The sequence below is a fragment of the Rhinopithecus roxellana genome, chromosome 21 (genome assembly GCF_007565055.1).
Source record: "Rhinopithecus roxellana isolate Shanxi Qingling chromosome 21, ASM756505v1, whole genome shotgun sequence".
NCBI lineage: Eukaryota > Metazoa > Chordata > Mammalia > Primates > Cercopithecidae > Rhinopithecus > Rhinopithecus roxellana.
In genome coordinates this window covers 16,293,402-16,319,954 of record NC_044569.1, presented here as the reverse complement: position 1 = coordinate 16,319,954, position 26,553 = coordinate 16,293,402, and the positions used below count along the sequence as shown (strand labels likewise).

Sequence of the window (26,553 nt, the reverse complement as noted above, 5' to 3'; positions counted from 1 at the left end):
CTGTCTCATCTAGTTTTCCTGACAGATAAATAGGTCAGAATAAAGCTCCGTGACATAACTAGTGGGAGCCAAAGATTTGAATCACGTCTTGGTTTCAAATCCTGCTACCCACAAATGAGTTGTGAGCTCTTGTCAAGTTATTTACTGTATTTGTGCCTCAACTATCTCAGCTGTGAAATGGGGATAATGAAAGTTCCTACATCATTTATTTGTGAAAAAAATAAATGACATGTAAAGCACGATGAGAGCGCCTGGCACAATGTAGTAAGCTTTCACAAATACTCGCTTTTATTCCTTCTTGCAGGGGATTACTGAGAGGATCCACAAGATAATGCACGTGAAAGGGCTTGCGAAACTGTAAGGACTATGTTAACGGTAGAGTCCTCTACTTTTTCTTTTCTTTTAAACGGTCCAGAGGACGATAGGCTGTTCCAGGCGCGAGGCCAAGCGCAGCCTCAATGCGGTCATTGTCGTGGGGCCGCCCCTCCCCCGCCCGGGGTGCTTCTCCATGGCAACGTGGGCTTTACCTCTCCCCGCCTCCTCAGGCCCGCAGACCGGAAGCAGCCCGTGCCGGGGGCTTCTGGGAAAAGGCTTGTGAACGGCGTTTCTGCGTCTGCCGTGGACAGCGAAGCTGCTGCGGTTCCTGAGCCAGAGGTTTGCGCCGGTGTGCGGGGAACGTTATGAGAGGGAGGGGGACACCGGGCTAGGGTCTGCGGACCTCTTAGCAGGAGCCGGCGGGGAAGCCTTCCCGGGACCTTCCTCAGCTTCCCGGGAGGCGCGGGGAACAGGCCGCGATCTCCGCGCCTAGCAGTTGTGGGGCGGGGAGAGGTAGGCGGCAGGCTTGCTTGGGTCTTCGGCGTCTGCAGAGAGCTCTCTATCCCGCTCTGTCCGCCGAGACCCTCACCTTCCCCCTCCCCCCGCGGCCGGTTTTGTTCTATTTCGAGGCCCTGGCGTCTCGCGGAGGGTTCTGGGAGTTGTGTTGGGAGGAGGTGGTTGTGGGGCGAGACTTGCGCGGGGCTGTTGGGATTTGTAGTCCCACCGGCCGCAGGCGGAAGTGCCGTGGTTCCGACGCTGTTGTCACAGGGTGGTCTTTGGTCATCTGAAATCCGCCGTCCTGAGTGCTGGGAAGAGGGGCTAGAGGACTGGCCGGGATCGGGGTACACAGCGGGTCTTTGCAGCAGTAAGGTGGGCGATCACCTGGAACGAGGTGCCCTGACCAAACATTGTCGGGACCGTCGGCCTTCCCTCCATTTCCCACAAGCAGTATGCTCTACAGCATAAAAGGAAGAGAAATTTATGTAGAAATAGTTGCACCGTTGATAAGCAGGGTCTTGGAATAGGAACAAATCAATGTTGGCTAGACCTTATTTATAAGGCCACCACACTCCAGGGTATTTAATTAAACCAGTATGTATTACTTGTCTGATAAGGCCTTTTCTGATTCCAGTCTTCATCTTGCTTGGGTTACGATAAGTTTTTTTAAGTTGTTCAGAATTTGGGCCCTGAGTAAATAACCAGAATAGGCTGCATGGCTCATTGCTAGTATGTGTCATAAACAACAGCACGGGCGTGATAGTGCAAATAATAAAGGTCCAGAAACAGCACACAGTTTCCCTGAAGGTAGAAGCTGGGGAAACTGTGAGTCATCCAGTGTAAGGACAAGACACTGGACCACTGCAAGAAGTTAAGGTGCTTATGCGAGTGCCTTTTCTTAATAGAATTTTCTGTGATTAATGCCTATCATAAATATAAATGTACGTATGGTGTGGTGGAAGACTGAATATTTACGTATTATGTGCAAGATAATTTTTCAAAATTATGTGATCTGTTTTTCACATATGATCTTTTCAATATTATGTAATCTGTTACTCAGCAAGTGAACATTTTTTTCACATATATTTTAAGTCCAAGGAGTTCTTAAATACCTTAAAAATATTTTTTAAGTGGTAAAATTTTTTTAAGCACATAATAATAAAGCAAACCTTCGTTTTGGTTGACTTGTGTGTGTCAGGAAACACCAATCCTGAATTGCAAGTAATGCGTTCCAGGGTCACGCACATTTAGAAAGCACTGAAGTAGTCTGGTTCTTACTTGGATTCTTTTGATTATTGACATAGGGTTTGTCGTCTTAGTAGGTCATGATTGGCAGAATTTTCCTGTAAGTGGCCATATAGTAAGTAAGTTCATGCATAATTTAACGATAGTGCTACGGTCTGAGAAATGTGTTAGGCTATTTCATCCTTGTGCGAACGTCGTAGAATGTACTTACACAAACCTAGGTGGCGTAGCCTATTACACACTTAGGCTATCTGGTATGGCCTATTGTGCCTAGGCTACAAACCTGTACAGCATGTTGCTGTACTGAATACTGTAGAGAATTGTAACACAATGCTAACTATTTGTGTATCAAAACATAGAAAAAATAAGTAAAAGATGATATAAAAGGTGTTAAAAAAAAAAAAAAAAAGGTATGCCTGTACAGGGCACTTACCATGAATGGACCTTGCTGGATTGGAAGTTGCTCTAAGAAGTCAGTGAGTGAGTGGTGAATTTGGAGGCCTAGGACTTTACTGTACACTCCTATAGATTATATAAACACTGAACACTTAGGCTACACTAAATTTATTAAGAAAACTTTTTTTTTCAATGATTAACCTTAGCTTACTGGAACTTTTTCACTTACAAACTTAATTTTTTTTAACGTTTTTACTATTTTGTGATAACACTTCACTTAAAATACAAACACACTGTACAGCTGTGTAAATATATTTATATCTTTATTTTGTAAGCTTTTTGCGACAGAGTCTCGCTCTGTCGCCAGGCTGGAGTGCAGTGGCGCGATCATGGCTTACTGCAGCCTCCACCTCCCGGGTTCAAGAGATTCTCCTGCTTCAGCCTCCCGAGTAGCTGGGACTAAGGCGTGAGCCACCACGCCCAACTAATTTTTGTATTTTTAGTAGAAACAGGGTTTCACCATGTTGGCCAGGATGGTCTCGATCTCTTGACCTCGTGATCTGCCCGCCTCGGCCTCCCAAAGTGCTGGGATTACAGGTGTGAGCCACCGCACCAGGCCCAGCTTTTTGCTATTTTTAAATTCATTTTTTAGAGACAGGGTCTCACGCTGTTGCCCAGGCTGGAATGCAGTGGTGCGATCATAGCTCAGTGGAGCCTTGAACTCCTGGTCTTTAGTGATCCTCCTGCCTCAGCCTCCTATAGTGCTGGGATTACAGATGTGAACCACTGCACCTAGCCAGTTTTTTTTTTTTTTTCCTTTTGGAATTTTTTTGTTAAAAACTAAGACAAACACTTGCATTAGCTTAGGCTTACACAGGGTCTGGATTATCAATATCATTGCCTTCTACCTCCGTATCTTGTCCCACTGGAAGGTTTTCAGGAGCAATAACGGGCATGAAGCTGTCATCTCTGTGATAACAGTGCCTTCTATAATAGCTCCTGAAGGACCTGCCTGAGGCCATTTTGCAGTTAACTTTTTTTTAATAAGTAGAAGGAGCACACTCTAAAATAGTATAGTATGAAAAGTATAGTAAATACATAAACAAGTAACATAGTCGTTTATTGTTATCAAGTTTTGTGTATCATACATAACTGTATGTGTTAAACTGGCAACACAACAGGTTTGTTTACACCACCATCACCACAAACATGTGAATAATGCATTAATCTTACAACAGCTACAGTGTCACTAGGTGAATCTTGAATTTTTCAGCTCCATTATAATCTTATGAGAGCACTGTCATCTATGAGGTCCTTCATTGACCCAAACATCATTTTGTAGTGCATGACTGTGTTGGGTTTTTTTAGGCCATCTAGTCTGTTGAAACTACTCAACTCTGCTATTGTAGCGTGAAGTATGAGTAAGTACAATTTTTTATGGATACAGTCATGTTAATTTCGTATCATTTTCACGTGTCATGAGGTATTCATATGACTTTGGGGAGCTCCATTCCCTAAATATCATTAGGTATTCATTTGATTTTAGGGAGCTCCATTCCCTAAGGCACTGTGGTGAAGACCACAGCCATTTAAAAATGTGAAAATTATTATTGGTGCAAGTGTTGTACAGAAATGGGTGACAGGCTAGATTTGGCCGCGAAGCTGTAGTTTGCCAAATCCTGGTGTAGGTTATTAACTGGAATTTTTAACTCCGTCAAAGAACAAGTATCTTTTACTTTTATCAGTGTAAGTCCAAATTCTTAGGATATTTTTGCTTATTTATATATCTTTTATTTCTTGTGCCTCAGGAGTGCCTGTGAAGAAAACGGGGTATTGCCCTGAGGCTTATATTCTGCCTCAGTTGTATTTTCTTGAAATATTATAAATCAGAATGTCTGCACAGTCAGTGGAAGAAGATTCAATACTTATCATCCCAACTCCAGATGAAGAGGAAAAAATTCTGAGAGTGAAGTTGGAGGAGGATCCTGATGGCGAAGAGGGATCAAGTATCCCCTGGAACCATCTCCCAGACCCAGAGATTTTCCGACAGCGATTCAGGCAGTTTGGATACCAGGATTCACCTGGGCCCCGTGAGGCTGTGAGCCAGCTCCGAGAACTTTGCCGTCTGTGGCTCAGGCCAGAGACGCACACAAAAGAGCAAATCTTGGAGCTGGTAGTGCTGGAGCAGTTTGTTGCCATCCTACCCAAAGAGCTACAGACTTGGGTTCGAGATCATCATCCAGAGAATGGAGAGGAGGCAGTGACAGTGCTGGAGGATTTGGAGAGTGAACTTGATGACCCTGGACAACCGGTGAGCCTGCTTGTGTCATTTCCTGGGTCAGAAGCACTGGCAAAGTAGTAGGCAAAGCTGCTAAATTAATTCCACTCAACTAAGTTAGAATTATGTTTATACCTTTTCCCCCATGTCCCTACCACTCCCTGTTATCTGTGCTTCTTTGCCATCTAGGCTTCTGCAATATTTGTTTTATGGGGTTTCTCTTACATGTTTCTGGTTCTGATTCTCATTACAGTTCCTTCTCTGAATCACGTCTTTCTGTTTCCAGGTTTCTCTCCGTCGACGAAAACGGGAAGTACTAGTAGAAGACATGGTATCTCAAGAAGAAGCTCAGGGATTACCAAGTTCTGAGCTTGATGCTGTGGAGAACCAGCTCAAGTGGGCATCCTGGGAGCTCCATTCCCTAAGGCACTGTGGTGAGGACCAGAACTCTGTGTGGACTAGAGGGTGAAAGAGAGCGTAGGCCGTTTGTTCAGAACTTTGCTTGTTCTCACTGGTGGGGGGGGGTCATATCACTCTTAATCTAAGATCTCAGTTTTTTTCTGATTAAGTTGATTTTGCTGGCCTCAGATCTTTTATTCCTAGACATTAACATCTTCACCCTTTTCTTCCGTTTGAGTTTCCTTCCTAAAAAGAGTTGCCCATGTCAGGCTAGCATGTGCCTTACTTTGAGCCAGCACCCACCCATGGACCAAGTCCCTCTATTTTACATTCAGTATTACTTGTCATCCGTTTTCCATCCTTTTTACTTTCAATCTCCTGCCTAATTCCATTGGTACAGTAAGCTTACCTGAAAACCTCTTCTCATCTCTCTGTTGTATATCACTGAAGTCTTTCTAAATATTTATTTCTGATTTTCTTCAACGTCTACCTAGAGTCATTTTCTTCTAAGAAGCTTCTTTTGTAGAAATTATATTTGGAGTAATTTTTTTCCTTTTTCTAAGTATTTACGTAAAAAAAGCCTTCTTAGCTATAACATGCTTTAAATGCAGAAAAAGCTTTTCTAAAAGCTCACAGTTGTATTAATTCACGAGACTGGTCTTTCCCATTATATTGGCCATTAACACCATATACTTATGTGTATCCTTTGATATGGCCCAGTTTATTCCTAAAACTGCTAGATTGCTTTCTCATGTTTATGTGAACTAAAATGAAATTTTGTTTGACTCTGCTTTAGTAATCATTCCTTGAGGTAGTTGTAGATGGTGCTTATATGTCATTGAATGAGGTCTGAGCAGGTTTTCTTCACATCTGAGGGGACAGTGCCAGCCAATCAGAACTTTTGGGATGGGGCTGAAGTCTGCTGAAAATCTGCAGTTTTACATGTTTCATGGGACATTCTTCTGTGCAGTAAAGTTTGAGAAGCATCATTCTTGATATATGGGGTTGATATTTTCAACTTCTCATCTGAATTTTAGAGTGACTTTTCACCTATGTTTAAATAGCCTTATTTCAGCTGTCTAGTCTCTTCCACACTTGGGAATTTCTGTTTCCTGTGTGCCGTTTGTCTCCACTTAATCTTCAAACTCACTCCTCTGTTTTTCAAGTCTCCAAGCCTCACTGTCCTCTAACCTTTCAGTCTCTCTCTCTTAGCCCTATCTCCTGACTTTATCTTTTTGTTAATGATTTACTATTTCCCTCTTCACTGAAGGCAGTTGCTAACCCTAGATTAACTGTATCTTTACTCCTTAAGGCATGAAGTTTCAGAAAAGTCTTAAATGACACTTGCTGTTATCTCTGCCTGCATGTGAGTGATGCTACTACCTGTTGGTAATTCAGGCTTTTCTTTCATTGGACATGTTTCACTGGCTTAGAAATAACCATTTTTCTAAGTACCATGACAAATACCACATGGGGCAAGCTTCTTTTATTGGAAAACTTTCGTTTATTAGGGGCATACTGAATTTTTATGTCATGTGTTTGGTTAACACAGGATGCCCCCAGCTTATCTTCAGCCCCTTCATGTCAAGACTGCTGTGTTCTGCTTTTAGTCTAACATTGGCTGTGACCTGACTTGTCTTGTTCATTTCAGAAATAGCCACTTTCTGACAGGTTTTTTAAATTTACTTCTTTGTATTTCGATGTAATGTCTCCCTTTCTCAAAGCAAAAGAACATTATAATGATTTCCTAGTGGCCAGTTTTATTTTATTTTTATTCTTACAACGTTTCATCCATACCTAGCCACATAACTTTGACTATCTCCCTAGCCATCTTAGAATCTACCATCTTTCTGCCCTTTGTTTCCTGACTACCATTTATAAACCACTTGCCTATGTTTTATTCAGATATATCATGATGTTATACTGTTATTTCAGAGTAATTTCATTTTTCTTTTTTGAGAACAGGCCTTAACACCAGTTTCAGAGTGGTTTATAGATGTGTGCAAGCTATTTAATTCATTAAAAAAATTTTTTTTAGGTTTCTTTTTCCCTTAATAGATAATGAATGATATTTACATTTTCTGTTTTTTTCAGATGATGATGGTAGGACTGAAAATGGAGCACTAGCTCCAAAGCAGGAGCTTCCTTCAGCAGTAGAATCCCATGAAGTTCCTGGTACTCTCAATATGGGTGTTCCTCAGATTTTTAAATATGGAGAAACCTGTTTCCCCAAGGGCAGGTTTGAAAGAAAGAGAAATCCCTCTCGAAAGAAACAACATATATGTGATGAATGTGGAAAACACTTCAGTCAGGGCTCAGCCCTTATTCTTCATCAAAGAATTCACAGTGGGGAGAAACCTTATGGATGTGTTGAGTGTGGGAAAGCATTCAGCCGAAGTTCCATTCTTGTGCAACACCAGAGAGTCCACACTGGAGAAAAACCTTACAAATGTCTTGAATGTGGGAAAGCCTTTAGCCAGAATTCAGGGCTTATTAATCATCAGAGAATCCATACTGGGGAGAAACCTTATGAATGCGTTCAGTGTGGGAAATCGTATAGTCAAAGCTCAAATCTTTTTAGACATCAGAGAAGACACAACGCAGAAAAACTTCTGAATGTTGTGAAAGTTTAAGAAATTGAAAAAAAAAAAATCAGCACTCAGGTCTTTTTCTTCAGAAATGAAGACAAAATTTAAAATATGAAATGATGCAGAATAGTTTTTTCCCTATTGACTGTCAGAAAATCCACTGGGAAATGTAAAAATCTTCACTCATCATTATGATTTTATCTTGAAAGAAATGGTGTCGTACCTGCCTAGAAACTGAAATTTTAAACTTAATTCAGGTCTGAATGCCTAAATTTTCCATGTGATGTTTATGTCTCTATTCTCCAAATAATGAACTACCTGATTCATTGTCCCTTTCTTGAAAGTTTCCTTTTTTTTTTTAAAGACAAATATGTTACTTCTGCATTGATCATTGAAATGTTCTTTATAAGGATACATTCCCTTATAAAAAGGCAACAGGAATTACAGTCTGAAAACCATTTTAAACCATCTTTTAAAAATTTACCCTTGTTTCCTTTTACCTAATTTGAATATGCATTTGAGAAAATAGAGGATAATGGATGGCTAAGAGCCTCAAAATGAGCCATAAGATCTCAGATAAGAAGTGATGGTGATAAAACATCAAAAAGTGAATGGAACACCTTGATTGGGGAAGATACACAAATACTTTGATCTAAGAATTGAAGTGTATCAAGAATTTATATTCTGCCTGCAGGAAAATTCAAAAGCTACTCATCCTCTCTATAATTTGGAGTCATCTTACTAATGAAAATAATGTTTTCCCATATATTATTAAAAAGCATACAGTCTAAACAATAGACAATTGTAAAATAATGAAGGTAGAAATTATAACACTAGGGAAATATTTTGTAGTGGATGGCAGTGTTGAAGGGCAAATGTAAACATAAGGGTAATGGTCTGTCATGGCTTTTAGAAAAAGATGATCAAATTCATCATTATTTTGCCTTCATCTTTGCTAAGGATAGAAAATTCCCTGACAGGTGGACAAGTATCAGGTTACCTATTTTTTATTCCTTTGGTACAAAAGGGTTGAACATCAGGCTAAAAAAGCAGCCATGCGTTTATTAAACATTTTCTACCGACAAGGCACTGTGCTAGGTACTGTAATCCTACCATAAGTAGGTAGGTATTCTTCCACTGTAAATCATAGGGGTTTGCTGTTTTATGTGAGTTAGCCTCTTCCCCTTGTCTGAGCATTCCTCAGGGGAGGTCACCTGTGAGGTTCCCAGAACTATAGTTCTTTTACCAGGGTGTTGTATTTGGAAGGGGAGGAGGACTTGGCTCAAAGAGCTAGCTCGCTCTCCAGTGGTCTTCAGAGCTGAGTCCACGATACTCTTACCACAATTTGGAAGTTTGCGAATCTTTTTAAAGAACTAATCAATCTCTTAATAGCATTGAGGTTGTACCTACATATTAAGTTGAACGGACTGTTCTATTTAAAAAATAAACAACTAGACTATTAACAACTAGTTTATTAACTATCCTATCAGAATTGAATTTTTTTTTAATTTTCAGTCTTAACACATTTTTAAAAATGTATTAAAGTAATACATTGTAGTAGTAGGATTATATACTCCTTGGCTGAGAATTCCAAGTACTGTGGTTCTACTGTTGAGTGGAAAACTCTGGAAGTTAAAATATAGAATATGAGAGGAGGCTTTTTTTTATAATGGGCATCATTGTGTGGAAAATGACCCATGTGAATACAAATATTTCCTAGTTCAGAGATTTTGGTTATATCTGGTGCTTGGATCAAGTTTAAAAATGGAAGGTGAGATTTTGCGTGAGCCTATTAAAAAGCATAGTAATAAATGCAAGGCCAGCTGGTTGGAGAAGTGAGGCAGAATGGAGCTTGTTTATAGGTTTTCTGATAACAGTTATAAAACAATGTGCTTTATAGATTAAGATTTATTGAAGTATAAATATGTAGTAATGATATAATGTATTTTAAGTTATACAAGAAAATGTAGGGACTTTTGTTTGGGTCTTTTTCTCTGTGGCTGAGGGAAAACAAGTCAATGTCCAATAAAGCTATAAACTCCTCTGCTTTAAGATAAATGATGTGATTTATTTATTTATAACTGGCTTCTTTCCAAGTAGGTTTTGAGGTGGCATATTTGGAAGACAGCTGGGATGACAGAATTCTTGTATCAGAGTAGGTAAGAAGGGAGCAATGGCTGTTATGTCATGCTTTTTAAGATCGTATATGGTTCCTATATACAAGGAAGCTTCCCTGTGGTAGATTTGTCATAAATGCCAAAGATATTTGGTAATGTGAGTGTAGAAAAAGTAGTATTAGGGTTGGCAAATACTGTCTTTGTCTTGGCAGCTCTAATATCTGCATTGTTCAGAAAGGATTCTGAGGCTAAGGCAAAGCTCTGTGGGGAAAAGGGACTGGACCAAAACAAACTGGATGGTAGCACACAAGAAGAGGAAATGATGAGATGTGTACTTTCTCTCTCTGGTTAGGCTTAGTCCCCACTATACAAATTGATTTTGAATACTCTGTAGTGATTTTTAAAATTCCATCCACACAATCATTTATTACCCACACAGATAATCTTAGAAATTTGGGGGAGTGCCTAGCTTCTGATGAAGTGGTGATATGGCAGTTGCCAAGCAGTGGCATTGCCAGAACATCTGGTTAGCAAATGAGCAGTCATTTTAGGTCATGCAGACTGCTGATACCTGCCCAGTAGCCACTGAGCATTTGCTGGTTTTTTCTTCTGGCTTTCTTGGAGGTTAATCTCTCTGTAGTCATACCCAGTTGGTACTTGTTGATCTTTAGCAGTATGTCTCATATTCATGTAAATTGAAGGGAGGGTTACATGTACTGAAATAATCTGCATGCTAGGCATTGGCTTAAGACACTGTACCTATCTCACATTTGTAGAGTAGGAAAGCAAGATTCAGAGATCATGTGACTTGCATGTGGCCTAGAGATAAAACTCACATCTGGTTCTGTAGACTCCAGGGACATATTCACCATGCCATGGGTGGTGGCTATTAAACCTCGATAAATTTGTGTTTATGGTTAACAAATGTAAAAGCTATTATACATTGCTGGTTTGAATTTTTTACAGTGCAGAAATGTAAAATGAAAAAGGGTATTTCCTTTCACAGTGTTACCCAGAAGTCATGATAATTCGGTTTGTTGTTCTTCCAGATTTAGGCATATACTTATTTAATCAATAATGTGTTAATAGCTGACACCTGTGGTTGCTGTGACAGGCTTGAAGTGCTTTATCATTGATTAACTTAATCCTCAGCTACTATATAAAGTAGGAGATAACCCCATTTCACATGCACTACACTGAGACTTGCCTCCTCTCTGCCCACATTGAAGATGTTCTTTTTTCATAACTATATACTATTCCATTGCATGAATATTTTGTAATTTATTTAATCCCCTATGGATTGATAATTAGGTTCACTATAGATAAAGGTGTAGTTAACTTTCCTGTACATGTATTTTGCTAATTGTGTGGGTATTTCTGTAGGATGAATAACTAGAAATTGATTGGATCAGATTTCACGTTTTCAGTTTTGAGAACTAGTACCAAAAAGATTTTACCAATTTACAACTCCATCATTAGTAAGAATGCCTGTTTGCCTACAGTCTGCCAACCCTGAATCCTTAAAAATGTTTGCCAATTTGATAGGCAAAATTTCTTTCTTTTCTCTGAATGTTAATGAGGAGGAACATCTTTTCATGTTTGTTGGCCATTTGCATTTCCTATTAAGAATTGCTTTTGCCCATTTTTCTTTTTTGAATTATGAAAGTGTAATGACTACCTTCTCATTGTATAAAAAATAATAACACAGTTCTTTGAATAGAGAGACCTTTTCTCCAATGCTACCAATCACATTTCACCACAGTTTAACATACATCCTCTAGTCACCTTTCCATGCAAATATACATACACATAAAAACACTTTTTACATAAATAGGATCTCATATTCTGTAGCTTTTGGTCTCAAAAAAAGATAACAGGTCTTTAAATTTCTTTAATGGTTGAATATGATTAAATACTATGAAAATGCCATTATTTAACTATTCCCTTAAATTTTTTTCCTCTCGCTATTACATTGCCAAAGTAAACATCCTATTGAGATGTCTTTGTGCATGTGTGTGAATATTTCTTTAGTCTGGAGTCCAGTAAGGTGGATTGTTGGGTCAAAGGGTTTGTTCTCTGTCCACCTTTAGTCTTCCCAAAGGCCTTCATAACTGTATTTTCACCAACTGTATGGAAAATGTTCATTTTCCCATATAACCATACCTACACTTGATAGTTTTTGTCTGTTGGGCGAAAAAGAATCTTTTCTTATTTTGCATTTCCCTGACTATAAAAAAAAATGGTGAGATTGGGGTTATTTTCATGTTTATTGGCCATTTATAGTTTACTGTGGATTGTTTGTATCCTTTACCTGCTTTCTATTGGGTTATGTGTGGGTATCTTGTTATTGTTTGTTCAGCATCTCCTTCCCTATCTTCTAGTAATACAACCCTTATTTATTTGTGGGGAACCCATTCCCTGTGGCTTAGGTGAGTACATGACCAGGCCTGGCCTCCTGAGTCCCACAGCTTCCTAGCCACAGTGATTAAAGAATGGGTATATAACTTAAGCCAGGCTAAGGAGAGCCCTCAACAGAACTTCTGCTGGGACTACTGGAAAGAAGGCTTTATGGAGATCCCAGGAATCAAGGACCATGTAAACCTGAATTTGTGCCATGTGGAGAGAGTCTGTCTGAGGAGAAACTCGGATGCTAGCAGAAATGGAAAGAGAACTAAGTTCTGATGTCATTTTTCTGGAGGCCCTAGATCCAGCTGTGCCTAAAGCCTGCCCTACCTCCGGACTTTAAAGTTTTGTGAGCCAATAAAGTCCCTTTCTTGTTTAAGATAATTGAATTGGGTTTCTGTTCTGATTAATATAGGTTATTTGTATTTTCTTATTGATTTGTAGAAAACCTTTGTAATTTTAAATTCTAGACTTTATGCACTATATAAGTTAATAAAATTAGCATGGCCTTCCATGATTTGGCCTCTGTCAACTTTTGCCATTTGTTACTCCACTCTCCCTATAACACACACCACACACATATACTTTACATTCCAATAGTAACAGAACACTGATGTTGGCAATGTGGATGAACAGCTTTTTACACAGTTGCCTCTTTGGCAGGTCTCTTCTTACTCTTCCTTTAGACTCATTCACCTGGGACTTTAAGGGTTACACTGCTGAGAGCTGGACCCATCTCCTACCATTGTTCTTGGGGAATTCCTCTCAAACATCCCCTATATGCAACCCTTGGAGCCCTTCCAGTGACCTCCATCCCAACTCCATGGTTCTCTGGCTCTTTGTTTCATTCTCAGGCCTGTGGACTCAAGACCTGAATGAATACACACAGACCTGAGCAGCCTCACCCTTTGGGCTCTTTTCTGTGGCCGGAAATGTAGCAGTGCTCTATGTCATCTGGCACCTCTGATTAATCACATCTCCCAAGATGGAATTTTCAAAGAGATGTCTTTCAAAATTGAGCAAAACATTTTGCAAGCTTTTATTCAACACATGCCCACTCTGGGTCAGGCACTGTTCTGGGATTTACGTCTGTTGCTTGTGTGTGTGAAAAACTATACATGGCCGTGGAAAACCCAAAGTAAATGAGAAACAGTTTTTAAAAACATATTGTATGTCATATGATGACAAGTGGTTAGGGAGAAGATAGGAAAGTGATACAAAATGTCAAGAAGGAAAGAGTGCAATTTAGATAGGTTGGCCGGGAAAGGTTTTCACTGAGAAAGTGACATTGGAGAAAAGATAGTATAAGGAAGCAAGCCATGAGACTGGAGAATGTTCCAGGCATGCAGACAGCAACTGCAAAGCAACTTGATGTAGGAGCAATGCCTCATTTGTTCAAGAAAGCAAAGAGGCCAGTACGGCTACAGCAGAATGAATATGGGGGAAACTAGCTGAGGCCAAAGACAAATGGTGAGGGTGGCAGGGAGAAGCTGGATCATGGAGGACCTGGTTAGCCATTGTTGGAACTATAACTTTCTTTGAATGTAATGAGAGACCATTAGAGGTTTTGAGCAAACAAGTAATGTGACAAGGTGCTGAGAACAGCTAAACAAAACTAAGTCTCCAACTAGTTTATCTAAATTCTTAAAATGTTTCTTTACATATTACAAAGGTAATAGGAAAAGTTTAGAAGTAAAAATCACCCAAAAAGTCACCGGAATCCATAATCCTAATAACATCCCGGTAACATTTTTTGTTCTCTATACACCTATATAAATGTTCTATCTATATACCTCTCCCCATCTATATCACACCATTATTTACAACAAATACATATTTAGGAACCTGTGTTTATATGTCTATATACAGCTTCCTTCTTTCCTCTGAACTTTAGATCAACTGTCTGCTTCTGCCTAAGGCTAACCTCTCCACTGGATCCAAGCTGTCTTCTCACACCTATGAAAAGATATACTCCAATAATCCTCACCTTTCCCATATTATCAATTTTTCCTGTCTTCTGAACTTTTCTAATTAACATAAAAATACGCTGTTTTTATCACACAAAAACCTTCAGGCCGAGATGGAGTACAGGGATCAGATCTAACCTGCCTGAATAAATAAAATATCAATTATTTATTTTGATATTAAATATCAAATAAATTGATGTGAGCTCACATCAATGTAGCATAGCAGACAGAGGCAAGGAATGGGAAGATGGGATTCACTAGAGACAAAAAACATATGAGGCAAACTTGGATTGCCCATTTACTTGCTTGGGGAGAGTTTCTAGGCCACAGCACAAGGAATGGGGCTCAGACAGAGACTGGCAGTTTTCTTGAGAAGATGGAGCAAGAAGTCCTGGGAGGCCGAGGTGGCTAGCTTTTGTAGGACAGAGTACCAGAGAGGAGATAAGTGCACAGAAAGACAACAGTGGAGATCTGCAGAGTCTCTCTCAAGTATTCAGTTGAGTACTTATGAGCATATATATGTAAGGAGACTACCTGAGTTTGGGGAAAGAACTATCCAAAAGGATTAGAGGGAAAAATCACCAGAACTCACAAAGAGACAGGAATGGTATCAGCCAGAGTAGAAAACCTCATAATTCATAGAGCATCAGGGCAGTAATTCTTAAGGGCAATTCTGTCCCCCAGGAGACATTTTTGGTTGTCACAACCAGAGGAGATGGACACTACTGGCATTTAGTGGGTAGAGATCAGAAATGCTATTAAGTATCCTACAATTTATAACAATGAATTAGCCCCAAATGGCAGTAGTGCTGAGGTTTGAAAAAACTCTGAGTTAGAGTATTAGGGAAGGATCTTGCCTACTTTGTGGAGAAAAACCCTAAACACTGCGTAAAAACCTAAATGCAAGACCTGAGAAGATAAAAACATCCCAGAAGAAAGCTCAAGAATACAATGTCCCTGTAGCAGACACGAACACGAACATGTGTATGTGTGTGTATTTTTTAAATACCCAACACCTGGCCAGGCGCAGTGGCTCATGCCTGTAATCCCAGCACTTTGGGAGGCCAAGGTGGGCGGATCATATAAAATGCTCAATTAAAATCACAAGACCCATGAACCAGGTGCAGTGGCCCATAGCTATAGGCCCAGCTACTTGGGCGACTGAGGCAGGAGGATCACTTAAACAAAGGAGTTTGAGACCAGCCAGGCAATATAGTGAGACCACATCTTTAAAAAAAAGAAAAATCACAAGGGGCATAGAAAGAGTAGAAGACAAAAATAGTAACAGAAAATAAGGGCAACAAATAGAAAACAGTAACAAATATGATGGTAATTCAGGTATGTCAAGAATCACTTTGAAATATCAATGGTCTAAACGCATCAATTGGAAGAGATTGTCAGAGTCAATCAAAAAACAATACCCAAGTGTATATTATCTACAAGCAATGCAACCCACCTTAAATATAAAAACAAAAATAGATTAAAAGTAAATGGATGGAGAGAGATATACCATACTAATGTTAATCAAAAGAAAGTGGAAGCATCTATATCAATTTCAGACAATGCAGACTTCAAAACAAGGAAAGGTATCAGGGACAAGCAGGAGTATTACAAAATGATAGAGGGATTAATTCTCCTAGAAGGCATAACAATTCTTAACATGTATGTGTCTGACAACATTGTCAAAATACATGAAGCAAAAACTGATGACACTGCAAGGAGAAATAGATGAATCTACCATGATACTTGGAGACTTCAATACCCCTATATCAGACATGAACAGATCCAGCAGGTAAGGACATAGTTGAACTCAACAACACCAACAACTGGATATAATGAACATCTATATGCCATTTCATCCAACATGGCAGAATACACATTCTTCTCAGGTTCACATGGAATATTCACCAAGATAGACCACATTCTGCACCACAAAACACAAGTTGACAAGTTTACAAGAGTAGAAATCAAACAATATCTGCTCTCAAACCACAATGGAATTAAACTAGAAATCAATGATAAATATAACTAGAAAAATCTCAAAATACTTAGAGATTAAACAGCACACTTCTAAATCACACATGAGTCAAAGAAGAAATCTCAAAATATATTTTGAACTAAATAAAAATGAACATAGAATTTATCAAAATGTGTGGGATGCAGTAAAACCTGGGCTTAGAGGGGAATTTATAGCATTGAGTGAATATTAGAAAAGAAGAAAGATCTAAAATCTATCATCTAAGCTTCTGCCTTAGGAAACTACAGCAATTTAAATCCCAAGTAAGCAGAAGAAAAGAAATAAAAATTAGAGCAGAAATAACGAAATTGAAAGCAATAAATCAACAGAGAAAGTCAACGAAACTGAAAGTTTTCTTGAAATAAAATAAAATCAATAAGCCTCTCTAGCCAGGCTAGCTAGGGAAAAAAGAGAGGGCATAAATTACTACTGTCAGAAATAAAAGAGAGGTCATCACTACAGATCTCACAGACATTAAAAGGATAATAAAGGAATACTATGAAGATCTCTGTGCCCCCAAAATTTGATAACCTAACTGAAATGGACCAATTCTTTGAAAGACGCAATCTGCCAAAACTCACACAAGAAATAAACAACTTGAACAGGCCTATATCTACTAAAGATATTGAATCAATACCTAATAACCTTCCAAAACAGAAAGCATTAGGCCCACATGAGTTCACTGGAAAATTCTGTCAAATATTTAGGAAAGAAATTATAACAATTCTCTATCATAGATAGAAGAGGAGGGAATACTTCCTAACTCATTCCATGAGGCCAGCATCACCCTAATAGCAAAACCAAAGACATTACAAGAAAACTACACTAATATCTCTCATGAACACAGCTGCAAAAAAATCTTCAACAATATATAAAAAGAATTATACACAAAGAAGTGGGATTTATCCCCGGTATGCAAAACAGGTTCAGTATCCAAAAATAGATTAATGTAATGCACTCTGTCAGGCTAAAGAAGATAAATCACATGTTCCTATCAACAGATGCAGAAAACACATTTTACAAAATCCAGCAGCCATTCATGGTTAAAAAAATAACTCCCAATAAACTCTTAGCATACAGTCAAGCAACTGTGATCCTTGGTATTTACCCAAAGGAGTTGAAAACCATGTTTACACAAAAACCTACACATGGATGTTACAGCAGTTTTATTCACAATTATCAAAACTTGGAAGCAGTCAAAATGTACTTTGGTAGGTGAATGGATAAATAAACTATGGAATATCTAGACAATGGGATATTATTCAGTGCTAAATAATAATAAATGGGCTATCAAGCCATGAAAAACAGAGGAAACGTAAATGCATATTATTAAGTGAAAAAAGCCAGTATGAAAGGGCTACATGCTGTATGATTCCAATTATATGACATTCTGGAAAATCAAAACTCTGGAGACATCTAAAAGATCAGTGGTTGCAGGGGTTGGTAGAGGGGAGAGAGGATGAATACAAATGAATAAACAAAGCACAGAGAATTTTTAGGACAGTAAAACTACTGTATATATTATAATGACAGATATATGTCATTATAAATTTGTCCAAACCCTTGTAGTGTACAATACCAAAAGTGAACCCTAATGTAAATTATGGATTTGGGGCGATAATGTAGTGTTAATGTAGGTTCATCAGTTGTAACAAATATACCACTCTGGTGGGGGATGTTGACAATGGGGGAGGCTATGCATGTGTGGGGGTAGGGCATATATGGGAAATCTCTGTACCTTCTGCTCCATTTTGCTGTGAACCTAAAACAGTTCTTTAAATATATATATATATATATAAATCATTATCATCATCATTAACTTCATCATCATCTATGAGATACAGCCAAAGTATTACTTAGAAGGAAATTCATAGCAATAAAGCAATTATAGTAGAAAAAAGTTCTCAATTACCTCAGCTTCCAACTTAATAAGATAGAATAAGAATAAAGTAAACCCAACATAAAGAGAGGAAAAGAAATAAAGATTAGATTTGAAATCAATAAAATAGGAAACAGAAAAACAAGAGCAAAAAATGAATTTCTATACTCTGTTTAAACCAAAAGTATCTTGTAAAAATAATAGTAAAATTGATAAACTTCTAGCCAAACTGATCAGGAGAAAAAGAAGATACAAATTATATCAGGAATGAGAAGTGTGACATTACTATATATTATGCGGTTTTTTCTCAACATAGAGTTCTAGCCAAGTTTGATAACCTCAGTGTTGATGATTCCAATTTTCATTTCTCAGACTTACATTGCTTACCAATCAATAGTATTTTGTATAATTGACATATTTTAGTTTGACTTCCAGAACAACACTCTTGATTTCCCTCTACCTCATGAGCTGTTTCTTCTGTCTCAGTGCTGGTATTTCCTCATCTCTCTGGACTTCTTTCTACATACTGGAGAGCCTGAGGGCTCAGTGTTCAGCTCTCTTTTCTTTTCTACCTATAGCCACTTCCTAGTTGATCTTATAGTCTTATGTTGTTAAATACTATCTACAAATCCAAAATCTATATCCCCAGCCTACAGACCTCTTCCCTGAACTTCAGACTCATGTATCCCTTTGCCTAATAAACATCTCCACTATGATACCTGCCTTAGTCTGGATTCCTGAGAAAATAGGGCCTAAGACAAAACCTTATTACTAAGACAATATTAGGGTGATGCAATTCAAGAAAAGCATGACTGAAGGTAAGTAGGAAGTGAAGCAGAGGAGAGAAAGCAAATATGAGTAGGTGTTACTGAGCTGTCTGTAGCTTCTAAAGGCACAGCTGTTTGCTTAAGTCTCACTGATCATTTTCAAGGCACAAGCCATGTGAACTAAAGTACTGCATCTTACCTGGGGTGAGGAAGAAAGAGAAGACTTCTCTGCAGACTCCTCTCTCCATCTGGTTGGTTTCCACCACAGAGCATCAGCTACTCTGCACTTCCAGGTTGCACCATTCAGCCTCTCCAGCAGCAATCACTGAGGAGGTCAGGCTCCAAGAAAACAGCACAGGATGAGTGGCAGGCCAGCAATCAAGTGGGAGTCAGCAACCTCAAGGGTGGATGGTGCAATCTTCGAGAATCATCAGTATCATAAGAGAAGAAAACTCTGGCCCTGAAAACATAAGAAGCCTTATAAACTGGCTTTGGTACCATGACTGATTAGGCATATTAAACTTAGTATATCCAGAAGCAAATTTCTTCCCCAAACATGCCCTCCTTTAGTCTTCCTCATCTTAGAAAACGGTAATTTTGTCCTTCCAGTTGCTCAGGCTAATATCCTTCCTGCTTCCCTGCTTGCCCTACATCACTCAGTTCTCAACACAGCCCCTAGAGCATATAAGTCAGACCATGTCACTCCTCTGCTCAAAATGCTCTCCCATCTTACTCTACTTAAATGTCAAAGGGGCATAGTGTCTGCAACTTACTCTTAACTAATTCAGACAAAGATTCTACGTATGTGGGGCAATCACTCTGTGATTCTCCCTGTGTATACATGTTAAATAAATTTGTATACATTTTCTCCCCTCCAAAATTATAGACATATATACATATAATGTGTATATATGTATATATTATATAGATATAAAATATTCCTAGATAAGTATATCTAAGAGTAATAGGTATAGTAGTATGTCTAGATGTATTATATATAGATATATATCTAGATAGGTAAGTAGATTAGATAGAGTTGGTAGAGAATTATAAAGTAAATATGGTAAAATGTTAACATTTGAGGACTCTGAGTAAAGGATATAAAGGAATTCTCTGTATTATTCTTTCAATTTTTATATAATTTTGAAATTTTCAAAATTCAAAGTTAACAAAAGTGAATGTCTCAAAAGAGCAAATTACTTAAAGGAAAATCAGGGCAATGTGGCTACTGAGAAAGCTTCTGTCAGGGAGGGGGAAGGAGGAATATCAAGAAAGGAATTACTAACATCCACCCATTATAGACATAATTTTAAATGATGTTATAGAGCTATGTTATGGACATGTAAAATATGACACAACAATAGGAAAAAATTAGTTTACCACTATAGATACAATTTGCTAAGTAGGCTTCTGGCAATAAGTGACTTTTATCTTTATTCTCTTACATGCTATTTTTTTTCTTTCTTTCTTCCTTTTTTTTTTTTTTACAGTAAGTCTCAGTAAATTTATAATCAGCAGGAAATCAGTAAAACATTTTAAAAGGAAGAAAATTATCATTTAGTTCAGGGGTCAGCAAACATTTTTCTCTGAAGGACACGATAGTAAATATTTTTAGCTTTGAGGGCCACAGAGTTTCTGTTCCAAGTATTTAACTCTGCCATCATAGCAGAAAGCAGCCTTAGATAATGTGGGCATGACTATGTTCCATTACAACTTTTTATTTACAAAAACAAGTGGCTATCTGGCCTTCCTGAAATAGTTTGCTAACTCCTGGTTTATATAGCCACTTATTTACCTATAGCATGGCTTACCGGGAAGGAACGTTCTCATTGCTTTGGAGCTTCCTGTGGGGCCCCCTAGACTAACTGGCAGTCTGGAATTTTGACTGGTCCTGTGTAATTAGTTATATTATTGAGTAAACAGAACAAATGAAATTAAATGAAAATCATCTTTACAAATAACAAGCACCTTGTGTAGAGGAGTGTAATGTAACTGATAAATGTATATTTTGTCATATTGTAGGTAGTTAGTTAGATTCAGTCTGCCAGAGAAGTGAATGCTAACTGTTGGAAAGAGATTCCTTTAAATGATGATGAAAGGCTCAGCAGTAACTACCTGACAAAGGCCTGGAGGGTGTCCTGGGGAGATGTGAGGAGAATTCTAGGGAAAACCAGGCTCCTCGTGGTCTTGTTTGAGGGAGGAAATCTTCCTTTCTAAAGAGCATAATCAACAGATTCCATAAAATTAGTTGGGTAGTATACCATCTTCTCCCATTACCTTGAAGAGGTTGCGTACAATTAATTATTTTTTCCTTTAATGCTGAAAGTATTCTTCATTTAGATATCTAGCCTAGAATTCATTTTATGAGCAAATATTAAACTATAATTAATTTCCTTAAGAGACCCAGAGCTATTCAGATTTTAGATTTCTTCTTGTGTATATTTTGCACAGATTTTCAATTTTTAAAGATTATTTAATATATTTATTTAGAGATGGAGTTTTGCTCTTGTTGCCCAGGCTGGAGTGCAATGGTGCAATCTCAACTCACCACAACATCTGCCTCCTGGGTTCAAGCAATTCTCGTGTCTCAGTCTCCTGAGTAGCTGGGATTACAGGCATGCACCACCACACCTGGCTGATTTTGTATCATCCCTTATATTAAATCTGTAATGACCACAGGATCTGGGCTGTTGCACATTTTTGCATTCTTTTTTTTTTTTTTTTTTTTTTTTTGAGGCGGAGTCTTGCTCTGTCGCCGGGGCTGGAGTGCAGTGGCCGGATCTCAGCTCACTGCAAGCTCCGCCTCCCGGGTTTACGCCGTTCTCCTGCCTCAGCCTCCCGAGTAGCTGGTACTACAGGCGCCCGCCACCTCGCCCGGCTAGTTTTTGTATTTTTAGTAGAGACGGGGTTTCACCGTGTTAGCCAGGATGGTCTTGAACTCCTGACCTCGTGATCTGCCCGTCTCGGCCTCCCAAAGTGCTGGGATTACAGGCTTGAGCCACCGCGCCCGGCCTTTTTGCATTCTTTGTTTGACAAATAGTCCTTTTTTCCTTGATCAGTTTTACTAGGAGACTATCAAATTTATTATTTTAAAAAAAAATCCATTTTGGCTTTATTTTCCTTTTGTGAATGTTTATTTTCTATTTCATTAATTCATACTCCTTACCATTTAACTCTTTCTATTTCATTAGATTTATTTGCTTTCTTTTTATAACTTCTTGGGATAGATAGTTAGATCATTGCATTTTAGCCTTTTTTCCCTAATACATACACTGAATACATTTATCTTTAACCAAGACTTTAACTGTATGCCACAATTTTTACTATCATTCAGATAAAAATATATTCTAATTTCTATTGTGCTTACTTCTTTGACCCATGGATTATTTACACTGCATGTGTGTGAGTGTGTGTGTGATTGTTTGAATATATGGTGAGTCTGTGCTGTCCAATATGATAGCCACTAACCACATGTGGCTATTTGAACTAATTACAAATGAAACTTAGTTCATCAGCCACACTAGTCATGTATTAGTGTTCAGTAATCACATCTGGCTAGTAACTACCGTGTTGACTATAGTAACTACTGTATTCAACACTATAAATAGGACAAAAATAGTCCTATTGGACAGCACTACTCTAAATGATTTCCATCTGATGAGATTTGTTGTTAAGTTGCTTTATGAACCAGTACATGCTAAGTTTTGGTAAATTTTCTCTGTGCACCTAAAAAGAGTAAGTTTTCTGCCAGTGGTTGCACTGTTATCTACACATCAATAAGGCCATTTGGTTAATCAAATTGTCAACCTACACTGTAATTCCTTAGAATTTTTTTTGTGTTTGTTCTATCTTTTACAAATGTGAGAGTTGTTTCAGTGTGTAGAGGTCAGGGTAATAAATACATAAAAAAAACAAATGTGAGAATTGTGAAAGTCTCCTACTAGGATTACAGAATTATCACTTCTTTTAGTTTTGTTAATTTAAGCTTTATATATTTTGGAGTGAAATTATTGTTATGTACATGGGGTTCTTGGCTCTCAATAGAAATTAGTAATAGAAATGAAGATGAGGGCTGGTAAACTTTTCCTAGACAAGGGTTATTAAGACTTACCCCCAGAAAGTTTGGGCATAAGGGAGACAGAACAGGAAAAAGTTCTTGGGCTGACTCCCCAAGGGGAGACCATTGTGATGTCTTAAGGAGGGTGGTACGCAGAATTCATGAGGTAGGTGAGTGTCACTATATGTACAGGGTAGAATGCAGAGTATGCAGATACAGTGAGGAATCTTGGTAACATATATGATCATAAAAGGGCAGATAAGCCCCTCCTTGGGCAGGAATTTTAGTATTATAATGAAACATGAGTCAAAGATTGGTCATTCTTCTGGTTTTGTGCACATGTAGGTGATAGGGTTAACTCCTTGGAGTGTAATTTATGTTGGAATGTTGCTTATTTTGGTTTTTCAAGGTCTCACAATCAGCAGATATGGTGCCTTGAGTAAGATTTACGGTGGGATGCTGCTTATCTTAGTTTCTTCAGAGAGCTTGCAAGGTCTGGTCAGTAGGTATGTATGAAAAAATACATTGGCGGGGGCTGGCTGAGTCCCACCCCTACTCTGTTTCTTTCTCCTTGAGAGATTTTACCCTCCTTATTTTTAAGGAGAAGGGGCTGGAGGTCCTGTCTTCTGGAGCTGCTTCTTCCTGAACTGGACTGTTGTCCTTGCCTAACATTGGAGGTTGTAAAAATCTCTTGCTGACTGATCTAATGATTTGTAGGGACTTAGATTCTCCTAGTATAGTATATGTTGTTCCATCATCAGCTTGAGTGGAGACTGTTGAAGCCTGGAAGATACAAGCTTCAACCATCCACACCCTTGTTGAGTCAGCTTCCTAGTCCTGAGAATATATTAGTTTAGTTAAACAGCTGTGTCTCATTCCAGGTGGTGGCATTGCAAATAGGCTGAGCCTCTATATTAATGAAGGCAAACAGGTTTTTAATAAGAGGCATTTCTATGGAAAGAGAAGAAAAACAAAGATTAATGTTGGACACAATATATCTAGATGTTAGACTCAAAATATCTTTAGTTACCAGGGAGGAAGGTGGTGGGAATCTGACACATTTTTCTTGCCTATATCATGAGAAATAAGCTTCAGCTTGCAGGGCCTCAGGAACATGGGAGCAACAATTTCATTGAGTCCTAGTCTGAAAAATAAAAGAAAATTTTGAAAATGTTGGTTTGGAGTCCAGAAAGAATTAAAGAGCCAATCCAAATTGTAGAAAATAACAAAAACTCAAAAACAACAGACAAGAACTGGAATCCAATAACTAGTGCACTATACATTTTCTTTTTAAACAAAACGTAATTTTCCTGTCCAGTCTCCTAGTTTTACCAAAGACAAACCATGGTAGAACATGGTATAACAAGACTAAAACTTATTTTGAGGTAAGTTTTAGCCTTTTTTTTTTTTTTTTTTTTTTTTTTTTTGAGACAGAAGCTTGCTCTGTCACCCAGGCTGGAGTGTAGTGGTACAATCTCAGCTCACTGCAACCACTGCCTCCTAGGTTCAAGTGATTCTCATGCCTCAGCCTCCTGAGTAGCTGTGATTGCAGATGTGCATCACCATGCCCAGCTAATTTTTGTATTTTTAGTAGAGAAAAGGTTTTGTTTGTCACGTTGGCCAGGCTGGTCTCGAAATCCTGGCCTTGTGTGATCCACCTGCCTTGGCCTCCCAAAGTACTGGAATTATAGGTGTGAGCCACCATGTCTGGCCGTTTTAGTCTTATTATACTTGGTGTGATTATTTGCATAAAGTACAGCAAGAATAATAATTTGCCATATAGTATCCTTTTTTTTTTTTTAAATAAATTGGTTTTGCTGAAACTTTATTCCATAGGAATCTCTAGTTAGACTTTTCAAAGCCTTGAGCCCCACTGTGGATGTATTTGTGCCTATAAATACTTGTATGAATTGGGTGAACACCTTTCCTCTAGAAGTCTTATAATAGTTTGGGGGCTCCTGGGCCTGTCAGAAGGTGATAATCTTTTCCACAGGTCAGGAACCCTGCGCAGGGACTGCATAGACAAAGTATGAAACCATTTCCTCCAAGGAGCTTTTATGGGATCTCTAAGTAATACCCAATCTTTAAAAGCATTCTGAAAGCATACTTTTCCAGTCAAAACCTTAGTAAAACAAAAAGTGTCTCTAATTGTGCCTGTTACAAAAGAAGACAGATTCTTATTGCACTTAGGCAAACAACTATATTGCCACAAGTTAGGAATACTCACGAATAATTTTCAAATTCTGGAGAAGTTAACTAGAGAGAGAGAAATATGCCCCAAATTTTGCTTACAGAAGTATACTTTACTCAGTTGTTAAAGGGTGTAAATAGCTTAAAAGAGAAAAAAGTTTTCTTGATTCTGAAAAACATAGCAAAAAGGATCAGCAATGTTTTAAATAAAAAGGTCTAAGAAAGATTATTTCAGTCTTTTTTGTTGTTTTGAAATGGTCTGGCTCCGTCACTCAGACTAGAGTGCAGTGGTGTGATCACAGCTCACTGCAGCCTCATCCTCCTGGGCTAAAGCAATCCTCTTACTTTAGCCTCTTGAGTAGCTGGGACCAGAGGCATACGCCACTACACCCAGCTTATTGATTGATTGATTGATTGTAGAGACAGGGTCTCCCTATATTGCCCAGGCTGGTCTCAAACTCCTAGGCTCAAGTGATCCTCTGGCCTTAGACTCCCAAAGTGCTGGGATTACAGGCATGAGCCACTGTGCCTGGCCTATTTCAGTCTTCTACTAGTTAAGTCCATGCAATTAACTCTTGTTCTGCCCAATATTGGGCCAACAGTCCTCATGAACACATCAGCTCTCTATGCAAGTCCTGGAGGGTTTTTTTTTCTATTTCAATGGCACAATCTCTAAAGTTATCAGGAACCTTCATTCAAGAGCACCCATGAGAGTTTTATAGCTGATTATAAACCACCTTTTGAAAAGGATCAAGACAACAATTATCTGTGGATGACAAAAGTCTTAGGACAGTCACAGTTAAAGACACAACTAACAAGGAAATCTGGCCATCTCTGTGGCACACAATAATTTCACATAACCATAATTATTACTGATAAAAAATACTGAGACAAATCAGAATTATATCAGAATTAGGAAAAAAATTGTCTTTTGTTCCAAAAATACAATTATGGAACAAAAATTAATAACATATTTTTATGAATATGACCCAAAGGAAGTTAAGCACCATTTTATATTTGACAGTGTTTTCTATATGATCTTAATATACCAACTAAGCTCAATATGTCTTTTTTGGACTTCAGGGGACCTAATAGTTAAAAAGTTAATTAGGACCAAAAAAACCCAGATTTAATTTAGAAATTGATCTCGGAAAGTTTGTCAATAGCAAGTGTTTAAAACACTTGATATCATAAAATAGAATCCCAGGTCACTATAAGCCATTTATTTAGCCAAAATAATAATAATTTAAAGATTTTTTTAAAAAGCAAAACTTTTATTCTTTGGTAGAGACATGGTTTTCCAGACAATAAGATCTGGTGAAGACATCATAAGGCCAACTGAATCTGTCTCCTTTTAAAATCTTTTATTATCTTTTTAATTATTACAGAAAAATCTTGGTTAAAAGAGAAAACCAAATCCTACCTTTGTATTAATGC

The 26,553-nt window shown here is 38.2% G+C and overlaps 1 protein-coding gene across 2 annotated transcripts; it reads left to right on the top strand.

Moving 5' to 3' along the window:
- Positions 1 to 399: 399 nt before the first annotated feature.
- On the top strand, positions 400 to 12,756 carry ZNF24 (zinc finger protein 24). Of its 2 annotated transcripts, none has more exons than XM_010362706.2 (4): positions 400 to 654; positions 4,263 to 4,765; positions 5,019 to 5,166; positions 7,226 to 12,756. In XM_010362706.2, exons 2-4 carry the CDS (start codon positions 4,346 to 4,348, stop codon positions 7,762 to 7,764), a joined length of 1,107 nt encoding a protein of 368 aa, XP_010361008.1. In that variant the 5' UTR covers positions 400 to 654; positions 4,263 to 4,345; the 3' UTR covers positions 7,765 to 12,756. The 2 variants fall into 2 exon arrangements, with proteins under 2 accessions (XP_010361008.1, XP_030781765.1); XM_030925905.1 differs by having other exon boundaries at positions 574 to 664.
- Positions 12,757 to 26,553: the final 13,797 nt, after the last annotated feature.

Coding starts and splice junctions, on each gene's coding strand:
- ZNF24 (XM_010362706.2), top strand. CDS start 4,346: ATGTCTGCACAGTCAGTGGAAGAAGATTCAATACTTATCATCCCAACT. Junction 4,766..5,018: donor TTGATGACCCTGGACAACCG/GTGAGCCTGCTT, acceptor TTCTGTTTCCAG/GTTTCTCTCCGTCGACGAAA. Junction 5,167..7,225: donor CCATTCCCTAAGGCACTGTG/GTGAGGACCAGA, acceptor TGTTTTTTTCAG/ATGATGATGGTAGGACTGAA.